General features: G+C 37.0%; 1 protein-coding gene across 5 annotated transcripts in view; it reads right to left on the reverse strand.

Annotated features, from left to right (window-relative positions):
- GOLM2 (golgi membrane protein 2) overlaps positions 1 to 16,591 on the reverse strand; it is an 82,946-nt gene that overhangs the window by 37,392 nt on the left and 28,963 nt on the right. For all 5 annotated transcript variants that reach the window (XM_045583153.1, XM_036443724.2, XM_045583158.1 and 2 more), the window contains exons 2-6: positions 13,314 to 13,368; positions 10,753 to 10,855; positions 7,650 to 7,740; positions 1,776 to 1,920; positions 1,423 to 1,503 (exon numbers count right to left, since the gene is read on the reverse strand). In XM_045583153.1, the coding sequence (XP_045439109.1) occupies positions 1,423 to 1,503; positions 1,776 to 1,920; positions 7,650 to 7,740; positions 10,753 to 10,855; positions 13,314 to 13,368 (475 nt within the window). The remainder of the gene's footprint in view (positions 1 to 1,422; positions 1,504 to 1,775; positions 1,921 to 7,649; positions 7,741 to 10,752; positions 10,856 to 13,313; positions 13,369 to 16,591) is intronic.

Consider the following 16,591-nt stretch of genomic DNA (forward strand, 5'->3'; position numbering starts at 1 on the left):
ATAGAGTAAGTGCTACAGAAATTGAGAAGAATACATGATTTTTGCTCTCAACATTTCCTTAATTAATATCTAGCTATTGATTCTAAAACTATAGCATAGATCAAAAATCACTTGGAGAGCTGGTTAAAACACACATTGCTGAGCTCTATTTCAAGAATTTGCATTTCTAAGAAGTTCCTAGGTAATGCTGATACTACTGATCCAAGGACCACACTTGAAGAATCACCAGATAACTTCATTGCCTTACAAACAAATCATGCTCATTCTAACTCCGTATTATTAAACTCACGTTATTGCTCTTGTCCTTACCATTATTTTAGGGGGATATACTATGACTAGGAACCCAAAAGAAAATAGACATGAAAGAATTTGAGAAGATAACAAAACAATACAAATAAAAAACCCAGTATTTCATTTGGACCTCAAACACTCAGCAACTTCAGCCACATACAATAAGTTGTAACCATAGAAGTAATCACTAGAATAACCACAGACATGCTATTACTTTCAATTTCCTACCATAAATTGGAGTCGGCAGGTAGGGAAACCTATTATAGCCAAGAAACATAGAAATGGCAAGAAAAACAGACATGCAAAAAAAAACCAAAAAACATGAATGGGATTAGGAAAGCAGCAGTGACACAGACTTCAAATGGAAATAGATAAGAAACAAACACATTAATGAAGAAAGAGATACACATTAAGCAGAAGTGGCCATAAAAAAAAGTCACCCTTGCCGTTTTTCTCAGTTAGAAAGGTACTTGCTCTTGACTTGAATCTAATCTGCGACCCTTCAGTCCACAGGCCAAAGGATCGCAGATTTGATTCAGACCAAAGGCAAGTACCTTGGTTGCAGGTTCGATTCTTGGCCCCAACCTATATGTGTGCAGGAGGCAACCAATCAATGTGTCTCTCTCACATCAATGTTCCTCTCTCTCTGTTTCTACCCTCCCTTCCACTCTCTCTAAAAATCAATGGAAAAAATATCCTCTGATGAGGATTAACAAAAATAAAAGAAAGATGTGAAAAACCTATTTAAAGTTTGAGGTAATTAACTGAAAGGACAAGGCGAGTTTTAAAAACCTATAAAGTATATTGGTAGGCCATATTAAAGCAAACCAATATCACAGCAATCTGGGAGCATTTAATATGAAAGAAATGAGCCATATATTCTTTTAGTAAATATAAATAGTTCTAATATAGCAAAAATGTCATGTATAATAACTCGAGTCAAAAAGGAAAGGTTCAAATATGGTTGATTCTTATTAAGGCAAAGCAAGTACTTATGGGTGGTTAATTAACTAGAAATATAAACCATATAGATATCTGTGACTTTTCTCAAGTGTTACTCAAAAAGAGAATAGGGTCACATGAAAAATAATATGATCACTTTAGTTAAACACTCTACCAACTTTTACTTACCAATGGGAATGTCTTCAACTTTTGCAAGGTCGTTCTCCTCTATTCCAGGCATTCCTGCATCACCACCTGGTTTGATTTGTTCTGCCCAAGTATCAAAAGATATCTTGAAGGAAGGTAATAAGTTTCTAAAGCAATAAGCTATACTAACCAAATATATTTATATCTTGCTTTGGACATAGTTGTAATTCTAAAATAACTTACTGCTTTTTTCTCAAAGGATCTAAATTTGAAACAATACAGACACATAATCATAACTGAACTAAAATCAAACAACATCCTTTATGATTAAAAATGTTACCTCAAAATGAGAAAAGTCAATATCCTATTAACACAAAACAAAATAACTGTAATACCTTTCCCATGTGCAATATGGTGGCTTGAGGGCTCTTCATTCTTCTCTTCAGCCTTCTCACCTACTTTTGGAACATTTTTAGGTACTGCATGATTGTTTATACCCAATTCATTTTCATCTTTTAATTCCAACTTGTGGGCCTCTTGCTGTTAGATAAAAGATTTAGTAACAGTAAATATTTTTTCAGTTAACTATGTTACATCATTGACATTACTATTAACTAAATGTTCTGAAACAGTTCATTTTCTAAAACATATACCCTGGGTCTAAATTTCAAATACTTGGAAATGGGGGATATAATATTATTTTCTGTTCAGTTTTTATACCTGATACAAAGTCAAAGAAGAACCAGTACATTTTAAAGTCTCTAGTTGTAGTAAATGGCCTAAAATATTAGACAGAGATAATTCTCTTTGGCTATGCTAAGAGAGTGATTCTGCAAGAAGAGAATCTTGCCAAGCACTGTAGGTGACTGCAGAAGGCATATGGTTGAGCTCTGTCCTGGGTGCTGTGGTCAGGGTAGGTTCTTTATAGGCAAATGTTATAATCCAGCAGGATGGCAGACAGCAGGAAATTGGCACACAGGTGCCCCCAAGTGTGGTAAATGGCTACTGACATTGTCATATTCCCCCCGCCCCCCAAGTGCACTAACCACCAAAGCACAAGAAGTAATGGCAAACAAATACAACAGGTCAGTGCTCCTATCAACCTGCTCCTAAATATATCATTTCCTTGGAAATTTGAATCTTTGTGTATATAGTTAGACCTGACTCGATTCTATTGGTGAGCCAGTTTTCTCTTTTATATTGAATTGCCTCAAGTAGAAAACTGGGAGACACAAAGATCAAGTAGATATATTTGAGTTGCCACATAGGTCCTTACACTTAATATTTAATGCATTTATACATAGTTGATCAACTCTAAAGCACTATGCAATGTCATCATTAAGTAATGTTATAAAAAAACAATAGCACTTAAAAATCTATAGGAAGTCTAGAATTACAAGAGCCAAGTTGTAAGAATTTTTCAAAATAAAGAAAAAAGGGAAAACCAAGATGACGGCCTAGATAAGTGCCTAAAATACTGCCTTGCACAACAATTTCAAAACAACAACTTAAAGACAGAAGGGGCATCATCCAAAACCACAGGAAAGTTGGCTGAGTGTGAAATCTACAACTAGAAAGAAGGAGAGAGGCTCACAGATCAGGGGAGCCGCAAAACGCTGGGGTAGGGAGATGTGTACAGAGAGGAAGGGCAGTCGAGTGCCTGCCTGGTGGGAGGGGAAAGAAAGCCCCGAATGCACTGAACCCCAGTTTCGAATGCAATGAACTCCAACCCCAGCCGAAACCCCATGGACCCAGACTCATATGGGTGGAGTCTGGACTGTAGAGAAAGACCTCCGGAGACTCAGAGTCTGGGAGACTTGGGGGAGGTAGGAGCCACAGCGGGTAGGGTTTAGAGTCACGCGCGAGTGAGTGCACGCAAGAGGTCTGACTGCGGAGGAGGTTGCCACAGCTTCTCCATAGCAGAAGGAGTGGGAAGCTCCACTGCACTGAATCCCAGTTCCGACTACACTGAGCACTGAAACTCAGTTCTGGGTGAGCCCCTGGGGGACTCATGCTCTTACAGGGGGAATCTGGACTGTCAGGGGGAAAATCAGGGGATCTGTGGAAGGCAGAGGTTTGAGGTGCATGCACAAGGGCAGGGCTGACAGGAAACCAAGACTGTCAGCTCAGCACTGAGACTCTGCCCCATCCAAGCTGAGCTCAGAGGCTTTTGCAATTTTGCAAGTCTGATCCTATAAGGCTGTCTCCAATACAGAAGGTATCCTGGCATAGACACAACTGATATTCACATCCAATTGGCCTGGAGGTCAATTCCTCCCAGTGATACCAACAACAATCAAGACTTAACTATAATACAACAAGGCTGTACACACAGTCCACAAAGGGGAGCACCAAGAGTATCTACCTCAGGTAACTGGGGAATGTAAGACACCAAACACACAAAGCCACCCTACCAACTCAGGGAAGCAGCGGAAATTATGAGACAAGGAGACAAGGAAACAGATCCCGAATGAAAGACTAGATGTAGAGTTCAAAACCACAGTTATAAGGTTTTTCAAGAATTTCCTAAAAAAGGCTGATACAGTAAATTTAATGAGACCCTCAAGGATATGAAAAAGGACCAACTAGAAATTAAACATACACTGACTGAAATAAAAAATATTATACAGAGACCCAACAGCAGACTAGAGGAACACAAGAATCAAGTCAAAGATTTGTAATACAAAGAGGCAAAGGATACTCCTCTGGAGAAGCAAGAAGAGAAGAGAATCCAGAAAGTTGAAGATAGTGTAAGGAGCCTCTGGGATAACTTCAAGTATACCAACATCAGAATTATGGGGGTGCCAGAAGATGACAGAGAGCAAGATACTAAAAACCTATTTGAAGAAATAATGTCAGAAAACTTTCCCCAACTGGTGAAAGAAATAGACTTACAAGTCCAGGAAGCCCACAGAACCCCAAACAAAATGAATCCAAAGAGGACCACACCAAGACACATGATAATTAAAATGCCAAGGGCAAAAGACAAAGAGAGAATCTTATAAGCAGCAAGAGAAAAACAGTTAGTTACCTGCAAGGGAGCACCCATATAATTATCAGCTGATTTCTCAACTGAAACTATGCAGGCCAGACAGGAGTGGCAAGAAATATTCAAAGTGATGAATAGCCAGAACCTACAACTAAGAATACTCTACCCAGCAAAGTTATCATTCAGAATTGAGGGGCATATAAAGAGCTTCACAGATAAGGAAAAGCTAAAGGAGATCACCACCACCAAACCAGTATTAGATTAAATGCTGAAAGGTATTCTCTAAGAAGAGGAAGAAGAAAAAAATAAAGATAAAAATTATAATCAACAAATACACATATATCAACAAGTGAATCTAAAAATCAAGTGAATTGCTGAAACAGGTTTGGCTCAGTGGATAGAGCGTCGGCCTGCGGACTGAAAGGTCCCAGGTTCAATTCTGGTCAAGGGCATGTACCTTGGTTGTGGGCACATCCCCAGTAGGGATTGTGCAAGAGGCAGCTGATCGATGATTCTCCCTCATCAATGTTTCTAACTCTCTATCCCTCTCTTTTCCTCTCTGTAAAAATAAATAAATAAATAAATAAAGTGAATGAAAAATCTGAGGAATAGAATAAACTGGTGAAAATAATAGAATCAGGGACAAAGAAAGAGAGTGGATTGATAATTATCAGGGGGAAACGAGTGTGGGGGAGTGCAGGAAGAGACTGGACTAAAATTGTACACCTATGGATGAGGACAATGGGCGGTAAGGGTAGAGGGTGGGTTGGGAACCAGGTGGAGAGGAGCTATGGGGGGAAAAAGGAGAAACAATTGTAATAATATGAGCAATAAAGATTTATTAAATTAAAAAAGAAAAAGAAAAGAGGTATTTTGACAATTCCAGTGTACCTAGCAGATAAAATCAACAACGAACATTTGTACTATGCTTCATAATTTACAAATTCCTTTTAAATTTATCCTCTAGCAGAGAGAAATAAATATTTTGAGGAAAAACAAAACTGAGGCTTAAAGAAGTTAAGTAGCTTATTCAGGTTACAAAGTTAGAGAATTGTGGAGAATGAATTCAAATGACAGTCTTTCTCACTCCCACATCTTCTGGGAACTTGGTAAACAATAGCCAAATCTCAGAGCTTAATAGTCGATGAGTGAGATGATAAACTGAAATTTTTGTACATGTCAGTATGAAAGACAAAGGTGAGAAAATCAGTGAGGCTCATCCTGCATCTCTGTATTTTTGCTATAATGTTATATCATCATAGGCTATTTTTATAGCATTCCACTTCTTTGTAGATGTGAATAAAACAAATAATATTAACAAAATTTAAAAGTCAAGAAACTATTTTTCAAAAACACTTTTCCACTTAAAATATTTAACAATGTCACTTTGATATATTATTAATGACTGCAACTTTTTATTGTTGTTAATCCTCACCCAACGATATTTTTCCCACTGATTATTTAGAAAGAGTGGAAAGGAGTGGGAGAGACAGAAACATCGATGTGACACATTGATTAGTTGCCTCCTCCACATGCCCCAATGAGAGGTGCTGGGGATTGAGCCTGCAATTGAGGTCTGTGTCCTTGATTGGAATTGAACCTAAAACCCTTCAATCTGTGGGTCAATGTTCTAACCACTGAGAAAACCAGCTAGGGTTAAATATTCTTTTTTAAAATATGTTTTTATTGATTTTAGAGAAAAGAAGAGAGAGGGAGAGATAGAAACGTAAATGATGAGAGAGAATCATCGATAAGTTGCCTTCTGCATGCCCCCTATTGGGGATGAAGTCCACAACCCAGGCATGTGCCCTGACTAGGAATCAAACTGTGACCTCAACCACTAAACCACACCGGCTGGGCAATATTAAATATTCTTAGAAAATAATAGTGTTTTCTTCTCTTTCTTTCTTTATTCATTGATTTCCTCCCCACTGACCCCCTCCAGTCTGACCCCAACCCCCCAGCCCCCAACCCAGACCTTCACCACCCTATTGTCTGTGTCCATAGATTATACATACATACATACATAACATACATACATGCATAACCCATGGTTCATTACCTTCCGCCCACCCGCCCTCCCTCCCTCGCCTTCAAATAAAAGTGTTTTCTAAGTGCAATGCTGATAATTTGGCAAAGGGGCACCTAATTGCTTTTTAAATAAACTTTTTATTCTAAAAATAATTTTAACTTCACAGAAAACTAATTAGCCCTCATTTAATTTTATTTAATGTTAGGCAGCAGCTATTTCACTTTGTAGATTCAAAAATGAAATACAGAAAAAATGATGCCCTCAATATCATGCTGTAAAATAGTGAAACAGCTAAGAATGAAAATCTGGTGTCCTTAACTTCTAGTTCTTTAGAGAAGATGCTACCAAAGAGCAAGATAAATATTTTTCACTGTTCAACCTCTTTTTACATTAAATCACAGGACTTTACCCAAACCATTGCTAGTCAGATGAGATTACAAGGTGGAAAACAATGAATGTCCTAATCTTTAGACAAATTCCCTCCATTTTTAGGAGGGCCTTTGTAATATACAGTACATGTCAACTGAAATTGGATAAGTCAATAAAATAAATTTCCGCTCCTAAAATATGAATCCAAGTACTGACTAGTGTTTCATTTTTATATTTAAAAAAAGAAATTCAGAATAACATAAATTTATAATTAAGGGGTACGTTTCTTGATTATTTTTCTGGTTCTAAAAAGCATAAAATAGGAAGTAATTGATTTTTCAGTAAAATGTTTTGCACTTTACAATCTGAGAAATACATTAACAGCAAAAATTATTTTTATCCCTATATGGTATAACTCAGTTGGTTGGGTGTTGTCCTATGCACCAAGGGGTTGCTGGTTCAACTTCCAGTCAGGACACATGCCCAGGATGCAGGCACAATCCCTGGTAGGGGTCATGCAGGAGGCAGCCAATTGATGTTATGCTCTCACATCAATGTTTCTCTTCTCCATTCTTTTCTCTCTAAAAATAATTAAACTATTCTTTTAAAAAATATATCAATAAGTATATCCTCAGGTGAGGATTTTAAAAAAACAGGTAAGAGATATTTAGCTCAAAATTAGTTTTAAGGGTTATGGTTATGTTTTTGCAAATATCTAATTTACTCAGCAATAAGCCACTGCAAGTCATTTTTAGAATTAAGCAGGCCAGAATACTTAAAAAGATACAATGTTTTATGACAAAAGTACATATTTTAATTTCTAAATTATAATATTTTAACAAGAATATATGTTGATTTAAGTATACTTTTTTAATTTACCTTTTGTTCCTGCAAAAACTGGTCTGCTAACTTTTTAATATTCTCTTCATGCTGTGCTCTTAATTCCTTGATTTGTTGTCCACACTGAAAACTAAATTACAAAATCATTTTTTTAGATTATATTATCTCGGATTGGATTCTCAAAGTCTAAAAGTTGAGATCTTACAATTACAAAGATGAGGCATTCAGTTAGCAGAAGAGTGTGTAAGGAAGGACAAAGAGCAGACATAAATCTAGTTTAGTCAAGATTCTTAAAATATTTGAACCTTTAATAGAGGATAAAAAGTACTGATAAAGCTAATTTAAAAAGAAATTAGAAAGATAAAATTTCATTTATTTAAAAAAACAATTTTCAAAGCCAACTTCAATCACAGAAGAGAAAAACAATAAAGAGGAGAAAATTGTGAGACCAAAATATAGTAACAGGTGAGAAAAAATAGAATTACAAGTGTTAATAGAAGTTGCAGAAAGTGATTCATCCAATAGTTAGTACTTTAACACAATAATAACAGTCTAAACCATAAGAAGAGCAAGAATGGAAGAAATCAATAAATAAGATATACTTATTTTCAAGAAAAAATGTAAATGAACAAAATAGATAAAGACTGTGAATTTCCACTGCACAGTACTCAAAGGATACAAATAGATCGTTCATGCAAAAAAGAAACAAACAGTTAATAGAGAGAAATATGTTAACTTTCACCATTAAAATGCAAATTAAATGTGTATTTATGGTATTACATTATTCCTATACTTGCAAAAATAAATTAGAATTATAAAAGCCAATGTTGAAGGAGCTATGGGGTAACATTTAGATTATAAATTAGTAAAATCATGTTAGAAAGCAATATTTCATATATGTGAAATAAGTAATAAAATCAATAAAACATTCTATCTTAGGAACATTCTATTTGAGAATACATATCAGTGAAATAACATTAGTGGGGAAAAACCTTTTTGCATAGAGTTTTATAGTTGATAATAATAACAGTGGGAAAAGAAAAACCATTATAATGGTTCAGCAACTGGGAGAGATTAAATAAGCTTTGGTACATTAACAAGCTGAAATAATGTATTACCTCTAAATATGCAGGTATATTTAGAGGTAATATATTATGAAAGTAGTATTTGGAAAATTATTGAATACTGTTAAGTTCAAATACATATATGTAACTACAATAGATTAAGGTGACCAGATTTTAACATTGGTAAAGCAGGACACCATTGACGGAGGGAGGGGGGGGGGGGGGGGGGGGGGGGGGGGGGGGGGGGGTTTCTTGATTTAAAAATTTGGTCTATATGGAGCAACAAACATTTTCATAGAACGCAAAAATAGTATTGTAATATATTTTTTAAATTTCAACATAAGTACAATTTACAAATATAATAAATTTTTAAAAAATTATGTATAGTCGTGTCACTTTCAAGGCCAGCGCTAGACTTTTTGCGGCCACTATAAAATATAAATGAGTACTATCTACTAAATTCAAGAAAATTTATATATTTATGAATTACTTACCTAAATTATCTGAATAGCTGATTTGTAATGACATCGCTTGTTTAACTAGCTTACTAGCACGCAGTACGATATGTATCAGAGAGACAGTTACAAAATGTTTTCGTCGTTGTCAATCCCAAAAAATGCCATTGTTCATTAAGTCCAAACAATGGTGGTCGAATTCTAACAACTGATCAACAATGAGAACTTTGATAAGCAGTTCTCGATAATCAGTTCTCAACAATTATTTGTTATTATTAAAGTTTAACATTATAAAATTAACAAAAATAATTAAAACTCATATCCTGGCTAAATATCTACATGGCTGCCGAAAGCCGTATATTCCCTTCCCATTATCCCCCCCGTTCCCTAGCTTGTCGTGCATTTTTTCCAAAAATCGGGAATTTTTTAAAATGCCCGGGATGCAGGACAAATTGTTAAAAATCAGGACTGTCCCACCAAAAGCGGGACATCTGGTCACCTTAAACTAGATGCATATTGATAGCCTAGAGTAAGAAGTCAGAAATGAATAAATGGTACTTTAAATTAAAATATGGCAAATCTTTCTAATTTTTGGTGTGCAGATCTAAAAAATACCTTTTTCTGTAAAACTGATTACAGATACAATAAAGGTTTTTAAAGAGGGGCTGCTAGAAACTGCTATGAAATTCCCCTACCTCACTTCCAACTAAGTGTAGCAGTGTAAACAAGGGCCCTGAAGTAAAGAGCAGGAGAAACAACTGGCACTCAGCCCTTAGCTATTCTGGGGACATCTCCCAGTGCGTCTTCATCTAGATGCCCCTCAAAAAGAATCACAGAATCTTAATCTTTTAGTCTTTGCCAAACAACTAATTAAATAAAACTCAGGCAAGATTTTCTGTCTTACACAGGCAGAGACACACATACCTTGTAAGAGATGTTTTCATTGTGCAAAACATCTATAATAAAAGTGTAATATGCTAATTACATTGGACAGCCGAACAATCTTCTGGACATCATTTTGGATGTCCTTCTGGATGAAGCTGAGGCAGAGGCAGATAGGGGCAATCAGGCAGGCAGGTGAGCAGTTAGGTGTGATCGGGCATGCAGGCGAGTGGTTAGGGGTGATCCGGGAGGCAAAGGCGGTTAAGAGTGATCAGGCAGGCAAGTGAGTGGTTAGGGGCGATCAGGCAGGCTGGAAAGTGGTTAGTAGCAATCAGGTGGGCAGAAAGAGCGGTGAGGGGCAATCAGGCAGGCAGGCAGGCGAGCGATTAGGAGCCAGCAGTCCTGGATTATGAGAGGGATGTCCAACTGTTTAAACCAATAGGGCCTAAACCAGCAGTCGACATCCCCTGAGGGGTCCCGATTGCGAGAAAGTGCAGCCTGGGTTGAGGGAACCACCATTTCCCTCTCCCCTGCACAAATTTCATGTACCAGGACTCTAGTATAAAAATAAGAGAGTACAGACTTCAGAGAGGCAATAGAAAGACAAAAGAAAATGAATTTAAATGACCTAAGGAAACAAAAGAAGAGAAGAAAAACAGAAGCCAGAAAGGAAAAAAAATGAATTGTCCAAAAGTTGGTTGGAGAGAGATTACAGATTCATAAATGTTTGTAGCACCTTACCTCTCATATTCTAACCTCTTCACAAGGTAAGTATTGTTCTTCCGATAGTCCTGAAGCTGGTCTTCCTGTCGAAGAAACTCCTGTCGAAGCTCAGCAAGTTGCTCTAGACACAAAAGGTAAAAATCAAAGAAATAAAGTTTACTCACTTCAATGCGCCCTAGTGAGAAGTCATGGGATTTTAAAAAATTAAATATACTGCTCATTTTCTTTATTCAGTTAAATTATATAATTGGTAGCCCATTTAATTGCCTTTTATAACACCTGTATGGGCAGATAAAATTTATTTTTAAAACAAGATAGCCACAATGGCTTCCACATTAATCAGAAATATTAAAAAATTACACATCTTTTCACATTATGTAGACATATAAGCTGTGAAAATAGTACCAAAAAATATCTACCTACCTCTTTTAAGCCTGCTTTATAAAAGTAGGCAGGAAGCCCTGGTCTGTGTGGCTCAGCTGGTTAGAGTGTCTTCCCGTACACCAAAAGGTGGCGGGTTCAATTCCAAGTTGTGGGTTTGATCCCTGGTAGAGCATATTCAAAGGGCAATAGATCTCTCTCTCGCTCTTTCTCTCTCTCCCTCCCTCTTTTTATCCCTCCTTCCCTTCCTCTAAGATCAATAAAAAATAAATAAAAGTAGGTGGAAAAATAACATTTTTTAGATGTTTGTTATGGTTACAAAATTCGAGTTTTTTCCCCATTTTAAATCATATTTGACTTCCAACTCAGGTGTTAACCACTTTAGATCTTATTTCTAGGTCTGCTACTGATGCTAGGTCTACATATACCAAAATCTATTTTCAAAGCTCATAATTTCTGGGCTAGGGCTAAAAGTTTTAGTTATTAATGAATGATATGAAGTGAGCTGTAAAACAAATTAAAAGCTGGGCCAGATGCTCTTTTGTAAACATTATCCCTAATAAGTGACCCATATTCTTAGAGCCTTTCCTTCATCTGACCCCACAACTAAGAGGTCACTAGAGAAATGCCATGTTCTTAGATAATAAAAAATTAGTTAACAGCCTTAGCAGTTAAGCAAAAGTAGTGGTTAAGAAAGTCTTAATTTTTAAAAATGAGAACAGAGGTCTACTCTGTGTAAGCAACATCTATTAAGACTAAAATATAATGTCTACACATAATGTACCAATATTATAATTATAATAAAACAGCACAAGATTAAAATGCTGGCACTCAAATTAAAATAAATTTATATATGTTTTTATAGATTTTTAGAGAAGAGGAAGGGAGAAGAATAGAGAAATGGAAACATCGATGAGATGGAAATATAATAGATCTGCCTCCTGCACAGGCTGCCTCCTGCACACCCCCTACTGGGGCTTGTGCCCACAAGTTAGGTTAAATGCACCCTAACCAGGAATTGAACCAATGATCTCTTGGTTCCTGGGCCAATGCTCAATTGCTTAACCACACTGGTTGGACGCTGACCTCAAATTTTAACTTGCATTTATTATATATAAAGCAATATTAAAACATTTTATCATATTTTAAGACAAAAGAATAAATGTTCTACCATTTGAGGAACTTCGTTCAAAAATTTTCATTTAACTATTTTATTATCCTAAATTCTTGAGGATTTTAGACATTTAGGGACCTTTGTTTATCTTTATTACTAGAGGCCCAGTGCACGAAATTTGTGCACGGGGTCAAGGGTGAGGGGGTGTCCCTCAGCCTACCCTGAACCCTCTCACAATCTGGGACTGCTGGCTCCCAACCACTTGCCTGCCTGACAGCCTGATCACCCCCTAACCACTCCCATGCCAGCCTGATTGATGCCTAACTGCTCCCCTGCCAGCCTGTTTGCCCTCAACTTCCCTCCTCTACTGGCCTGGTCACCCCTAACTGCCCTCCCCTGCAGGCTTGATCACCCCCAACTGCCCTCCCTTGCAGGCCTGGTCCCTCCCAACTGCCCTCCCCTGCTGGCAATCTTGTATCCACACAGGGACAGGATCTTTGACCACATGGGGGTAGCCATCTGCACTAGTGTGTTGGAATGATGGTCAATCTGCATAATACTCTTATTAGATAGGATAGAGGCCTAGTGAATGGGTGGGGGACAGCTGGCTTGCCCTGAAGGGTGTCCTGGATCAGGATGGGGGTTCCCTTGGGGCATGGGGTGACCTGGGCGAGGGGCTTGTGGTGGTTTGCAGGCCAGCCACGTCCCGTGGTGACCCAAGCAGAGGCCCTGGTAATCAGGGTTTATTTTTTATCTTCTACAATTGAAACTTTGTAGCCTGGAGCAGAGCCAAGCCTTCTGCTTGCTCCCAGGCGGCAGGGGATATATTTACCTTCTATAATTGAAACTTTGTAGCCTTAAGCGGAGGCCTAGGCTGGCCAGGGAGTGTGGAAAGTTTGGCTTCTTCCATAACCTGGGAAACCCAAGCCTTCCTCCTGCTTTCTCCTTGGCTGCAGCCATCTTGGATGGATTAATTTGCATATTCGTTCTGATTGGCTGATGGGTGTGACTTGTGAGTGTAGCAGATTGATGGTTAATTTGCATATTTCTCTTTTATTAGATAGGATGTAATTAAGTTTCTTACCCTTTAAATGATGTATGTCTGCCATCTGATATGATATGTTGCTCTGTAGTTTAACCTGAAAAAAATTAAGTCCTCATTTTAGTAAAGAATACATAGTTTTGCTCACATTTACTTTTTTCTCACATTCACTTTGAGCTTGATCATAAATGCAAAAGAAAAATCCTTATTATAATATATACCACCTATTTCCAAAAAGAGAGATAAATTCTGGTTTTGTAATAATAATTTTAAATTTGCATAAGAATATTCATGTTACTTAATATATAGTATAATAACTTTCAAAAGTTTTGAAGTTTCAGTTGAATATTGCTTTATGGTTTGTTTTTTCAAAATCTTACTAGAGGAGACCTCTTAGTAACTCTACATTTAAAAAAGAATTGCTTCACATTCGATAAAATCCAACACCCTTTCCTGATAAAAACTCTTAACAAGGTGGGAGTACAAGGATCATACCTCAACATAATAAAAGCTATATATGATAAACCCACAGCCAACATTATACTCAATGGGCAAAAACTAAAACCATTCCCTCTAAGAACAGGAACAAGACAGGGATGCCCACTTTCGCCACTCCTGTTTGACATAGTACTGGAAGTACTAGCCATTGCAATTAGACAAGAGGAGGAAATAAAAGGCATCCAAATTGGAAAAGAAGAAGTAAAGTTATCCTTATTTGCAGATGACATGATATTGTACATAAAGAACCCAAAAGACTCCATTAAGAAACTAATTGACTTAATAAATGAATTTGGCAATGTAGCAGGATACAAAATTAACGCCAAGAAATCCATGGCATTTCTATACACCAACAGTGAAACTACAGAAACAGAGACTAAAAAAGCAATTCCATTTACCATCGCACCAAAAAAATTAAGATACCTAGGAATAAATTTAACTAAGGAAGTAAAGGATCTATATGCAGAAAATTACACGACATTGAAAAAAGAGATAGAGGATGATGTAAGGAGATGGAAGAACATACCATGTTCATGGATTGGTAGAATCAACATCATCAAAATGTCCATACTTCCTAAAGCAATCTATAGGTTCAATGCACTCCCCATTAAAATACCAAGGGCATATTTCACTGACCTAGAAAGAACTCTCCAACAGTTCATTTGGAACAATAAAAGACCCCGAATAGCCACAGCAATCCTGAGAAAGAAGGGTAAAGTAGGAGGGATCTCAATACCGGACTTCAAACTGTATTACAAAGCCACTGTTCTCAAAACAGCCTGGTACTGGCACAAGAACAGACATATAGATCAATGGAATAGAATCGAGAACCCAGATATCAACCCAAATCAATATGCTCAATTAATATTTGACAAAGGAGGAAAGAATATACAATGGAGTCAAGACAGTTTCTTCAATAAATGGTGTTGGGAAAATTGGGTAGACACATGCAAAAGAATGAAACTAGATCACCAACTTACACCATACACAAAAATAAACTCAAAATGGATACAGGACTTAAACATCAGACGGGAAACCATAAAAATACTAGAAGCATCCTCAGGCAGCAAAATCTCAGACGTATGCCAAAAGAACTTCTTCACTGATACTGCCCCTAGGGCAATGGAAGCTAAAGAGAAAATAAACAAATGGGACTACATCAAAATAAAAAGCTTTTTTACAGCAAAAGAAACCATCAACAAAACAACAAGAAAGCCCACGGTGTGGGAGAACATATTTGCAAATAACACCACTGATAAAGGTTTAATCTCTAACATCTACAGACAGCTGATACAACTAAATAAAAGGAAGATGAATGATCCAATTAAGAAATGGGCAATGGACCTAAATAGAATATTTTCAAAAGAAGACAGAAGGAAGGCCAAAAGGCACATGAAAACATGCTCAAAGTCACTAATTATACGAGAGATGCAAATCAAAACAACAATGCGGTACCATCTCACACCTGTCAGAATGGCCAACATCAACAAATCGACAAACGACAAGTGTTGGCGAGGTTGCGGAGAAAAAGGAACCCTCGTGCACTGCTGGTGGGAATGCAGACTGGTGCAACCACTGTGGAGAACAGTGTGGAGTTTCCTCAAAAAACTGAAAATGGAACTCCCATTTGATCCAGTAATCCCACTCCTAGGAATATATCCCAAGAAACTAGAAACACCAATCAGAAAGGATATATGCACCCCTATGTTCATAGCAGCACAATCTACAATAGCCAGAATTTGGAAACAGCCTAGGTGCCCGTCAGCAGATGATTGGATCCAAAAACTATGGTACATCTACACAATGGAATACTATGCTGCCATAAAGAAGAAGGAATTCTCATCATTTGCAGCAACCTGGATGGAATTGGAGAACATCATGCTGAGTGAAATAAGCCAATCAATGAAAGAGAAACACCACATGACCTCACTCATTTGTGGATAATAAAGAGCATTATAAACTGATGAACCAAAAGATAGATATAGAGACAGTAAAGCAACAAGCAGATTGTCAAATTACAGCGGGGAGGGGAGGAGGATCTGGGGGAGATAACAGATCAACCGAAGGACTTGTATACATGCATATAAGTACAACCAATGGACATAAAACTATGGGGAGGGAGGGGATATGGGGGAGGGAGGGAGGGGGCAAAAAAAATCATTAAAATATGTAAAAATAAATAAATAAATTAATTAAAAAAATTAAATTAAAATAATAATAATAATGATAATAAATAAATAAATAAATAAATAAAAAAAAAAAAAAAGAATTGCTTCAATCAATTAATATCAAACTAAAAGTAATTAATACTTATCAAGCTTTCATAGAATGACAGATATTACATAAGACTCATTTATGTGGTCCCTGTAATCTAGGAGAGTAGGAGATTCCTGTTGTATTTCATATAAAAGAAAATGTCTAAACTGGGGTTGGGCAAACTATGGCCTGTAAGCCAAATCTGGTTTGCTGCTTGTTTTTGTAGGGCTAGTTAAAGATGGCTTTTACATTAAATTTTTTTTTTTTTAAATTTTTCAAACAGTTGACATTCAGTATTATATTAGTTTCAGGTATACAATATAGCGATTAGACATTTATATAACTTACAAAGTAATCCCCCATAATGGGTTTTATATTTTAAAATGGTTAGATAGGAGACACTTCTGATCCTCATAGCCAATTGGCTTGGAGATCAACGCTTCCCAGTGATACCAACAACAAGCAAGGCTTAACAACAAGACTGCGCACACAGCCCACAAAGGGCTACACCAAGACTGTCCATCTCAGGTAACTGGGAGGCTGTCTCACTGAACCATATAGGACAC

Source organism: Pipistrellus kuhlii, unplaced genomic scaffold (genome assembly GCF_014108245.1).
Source record: "Pipistrellus kuhlii isolate mPipKuh1 unplaced genomic scaffold, mPipKuh1.p scaffold_m20_p_1, whole genome shotgun sequence".
Classification (NCBI taxonomy): Eukaryota; Metazoa; Chordata; class Mammalia; order Chiroptera; family Vespertilionidae; genus Pipistrellus; species Pipistrellus kuhlii.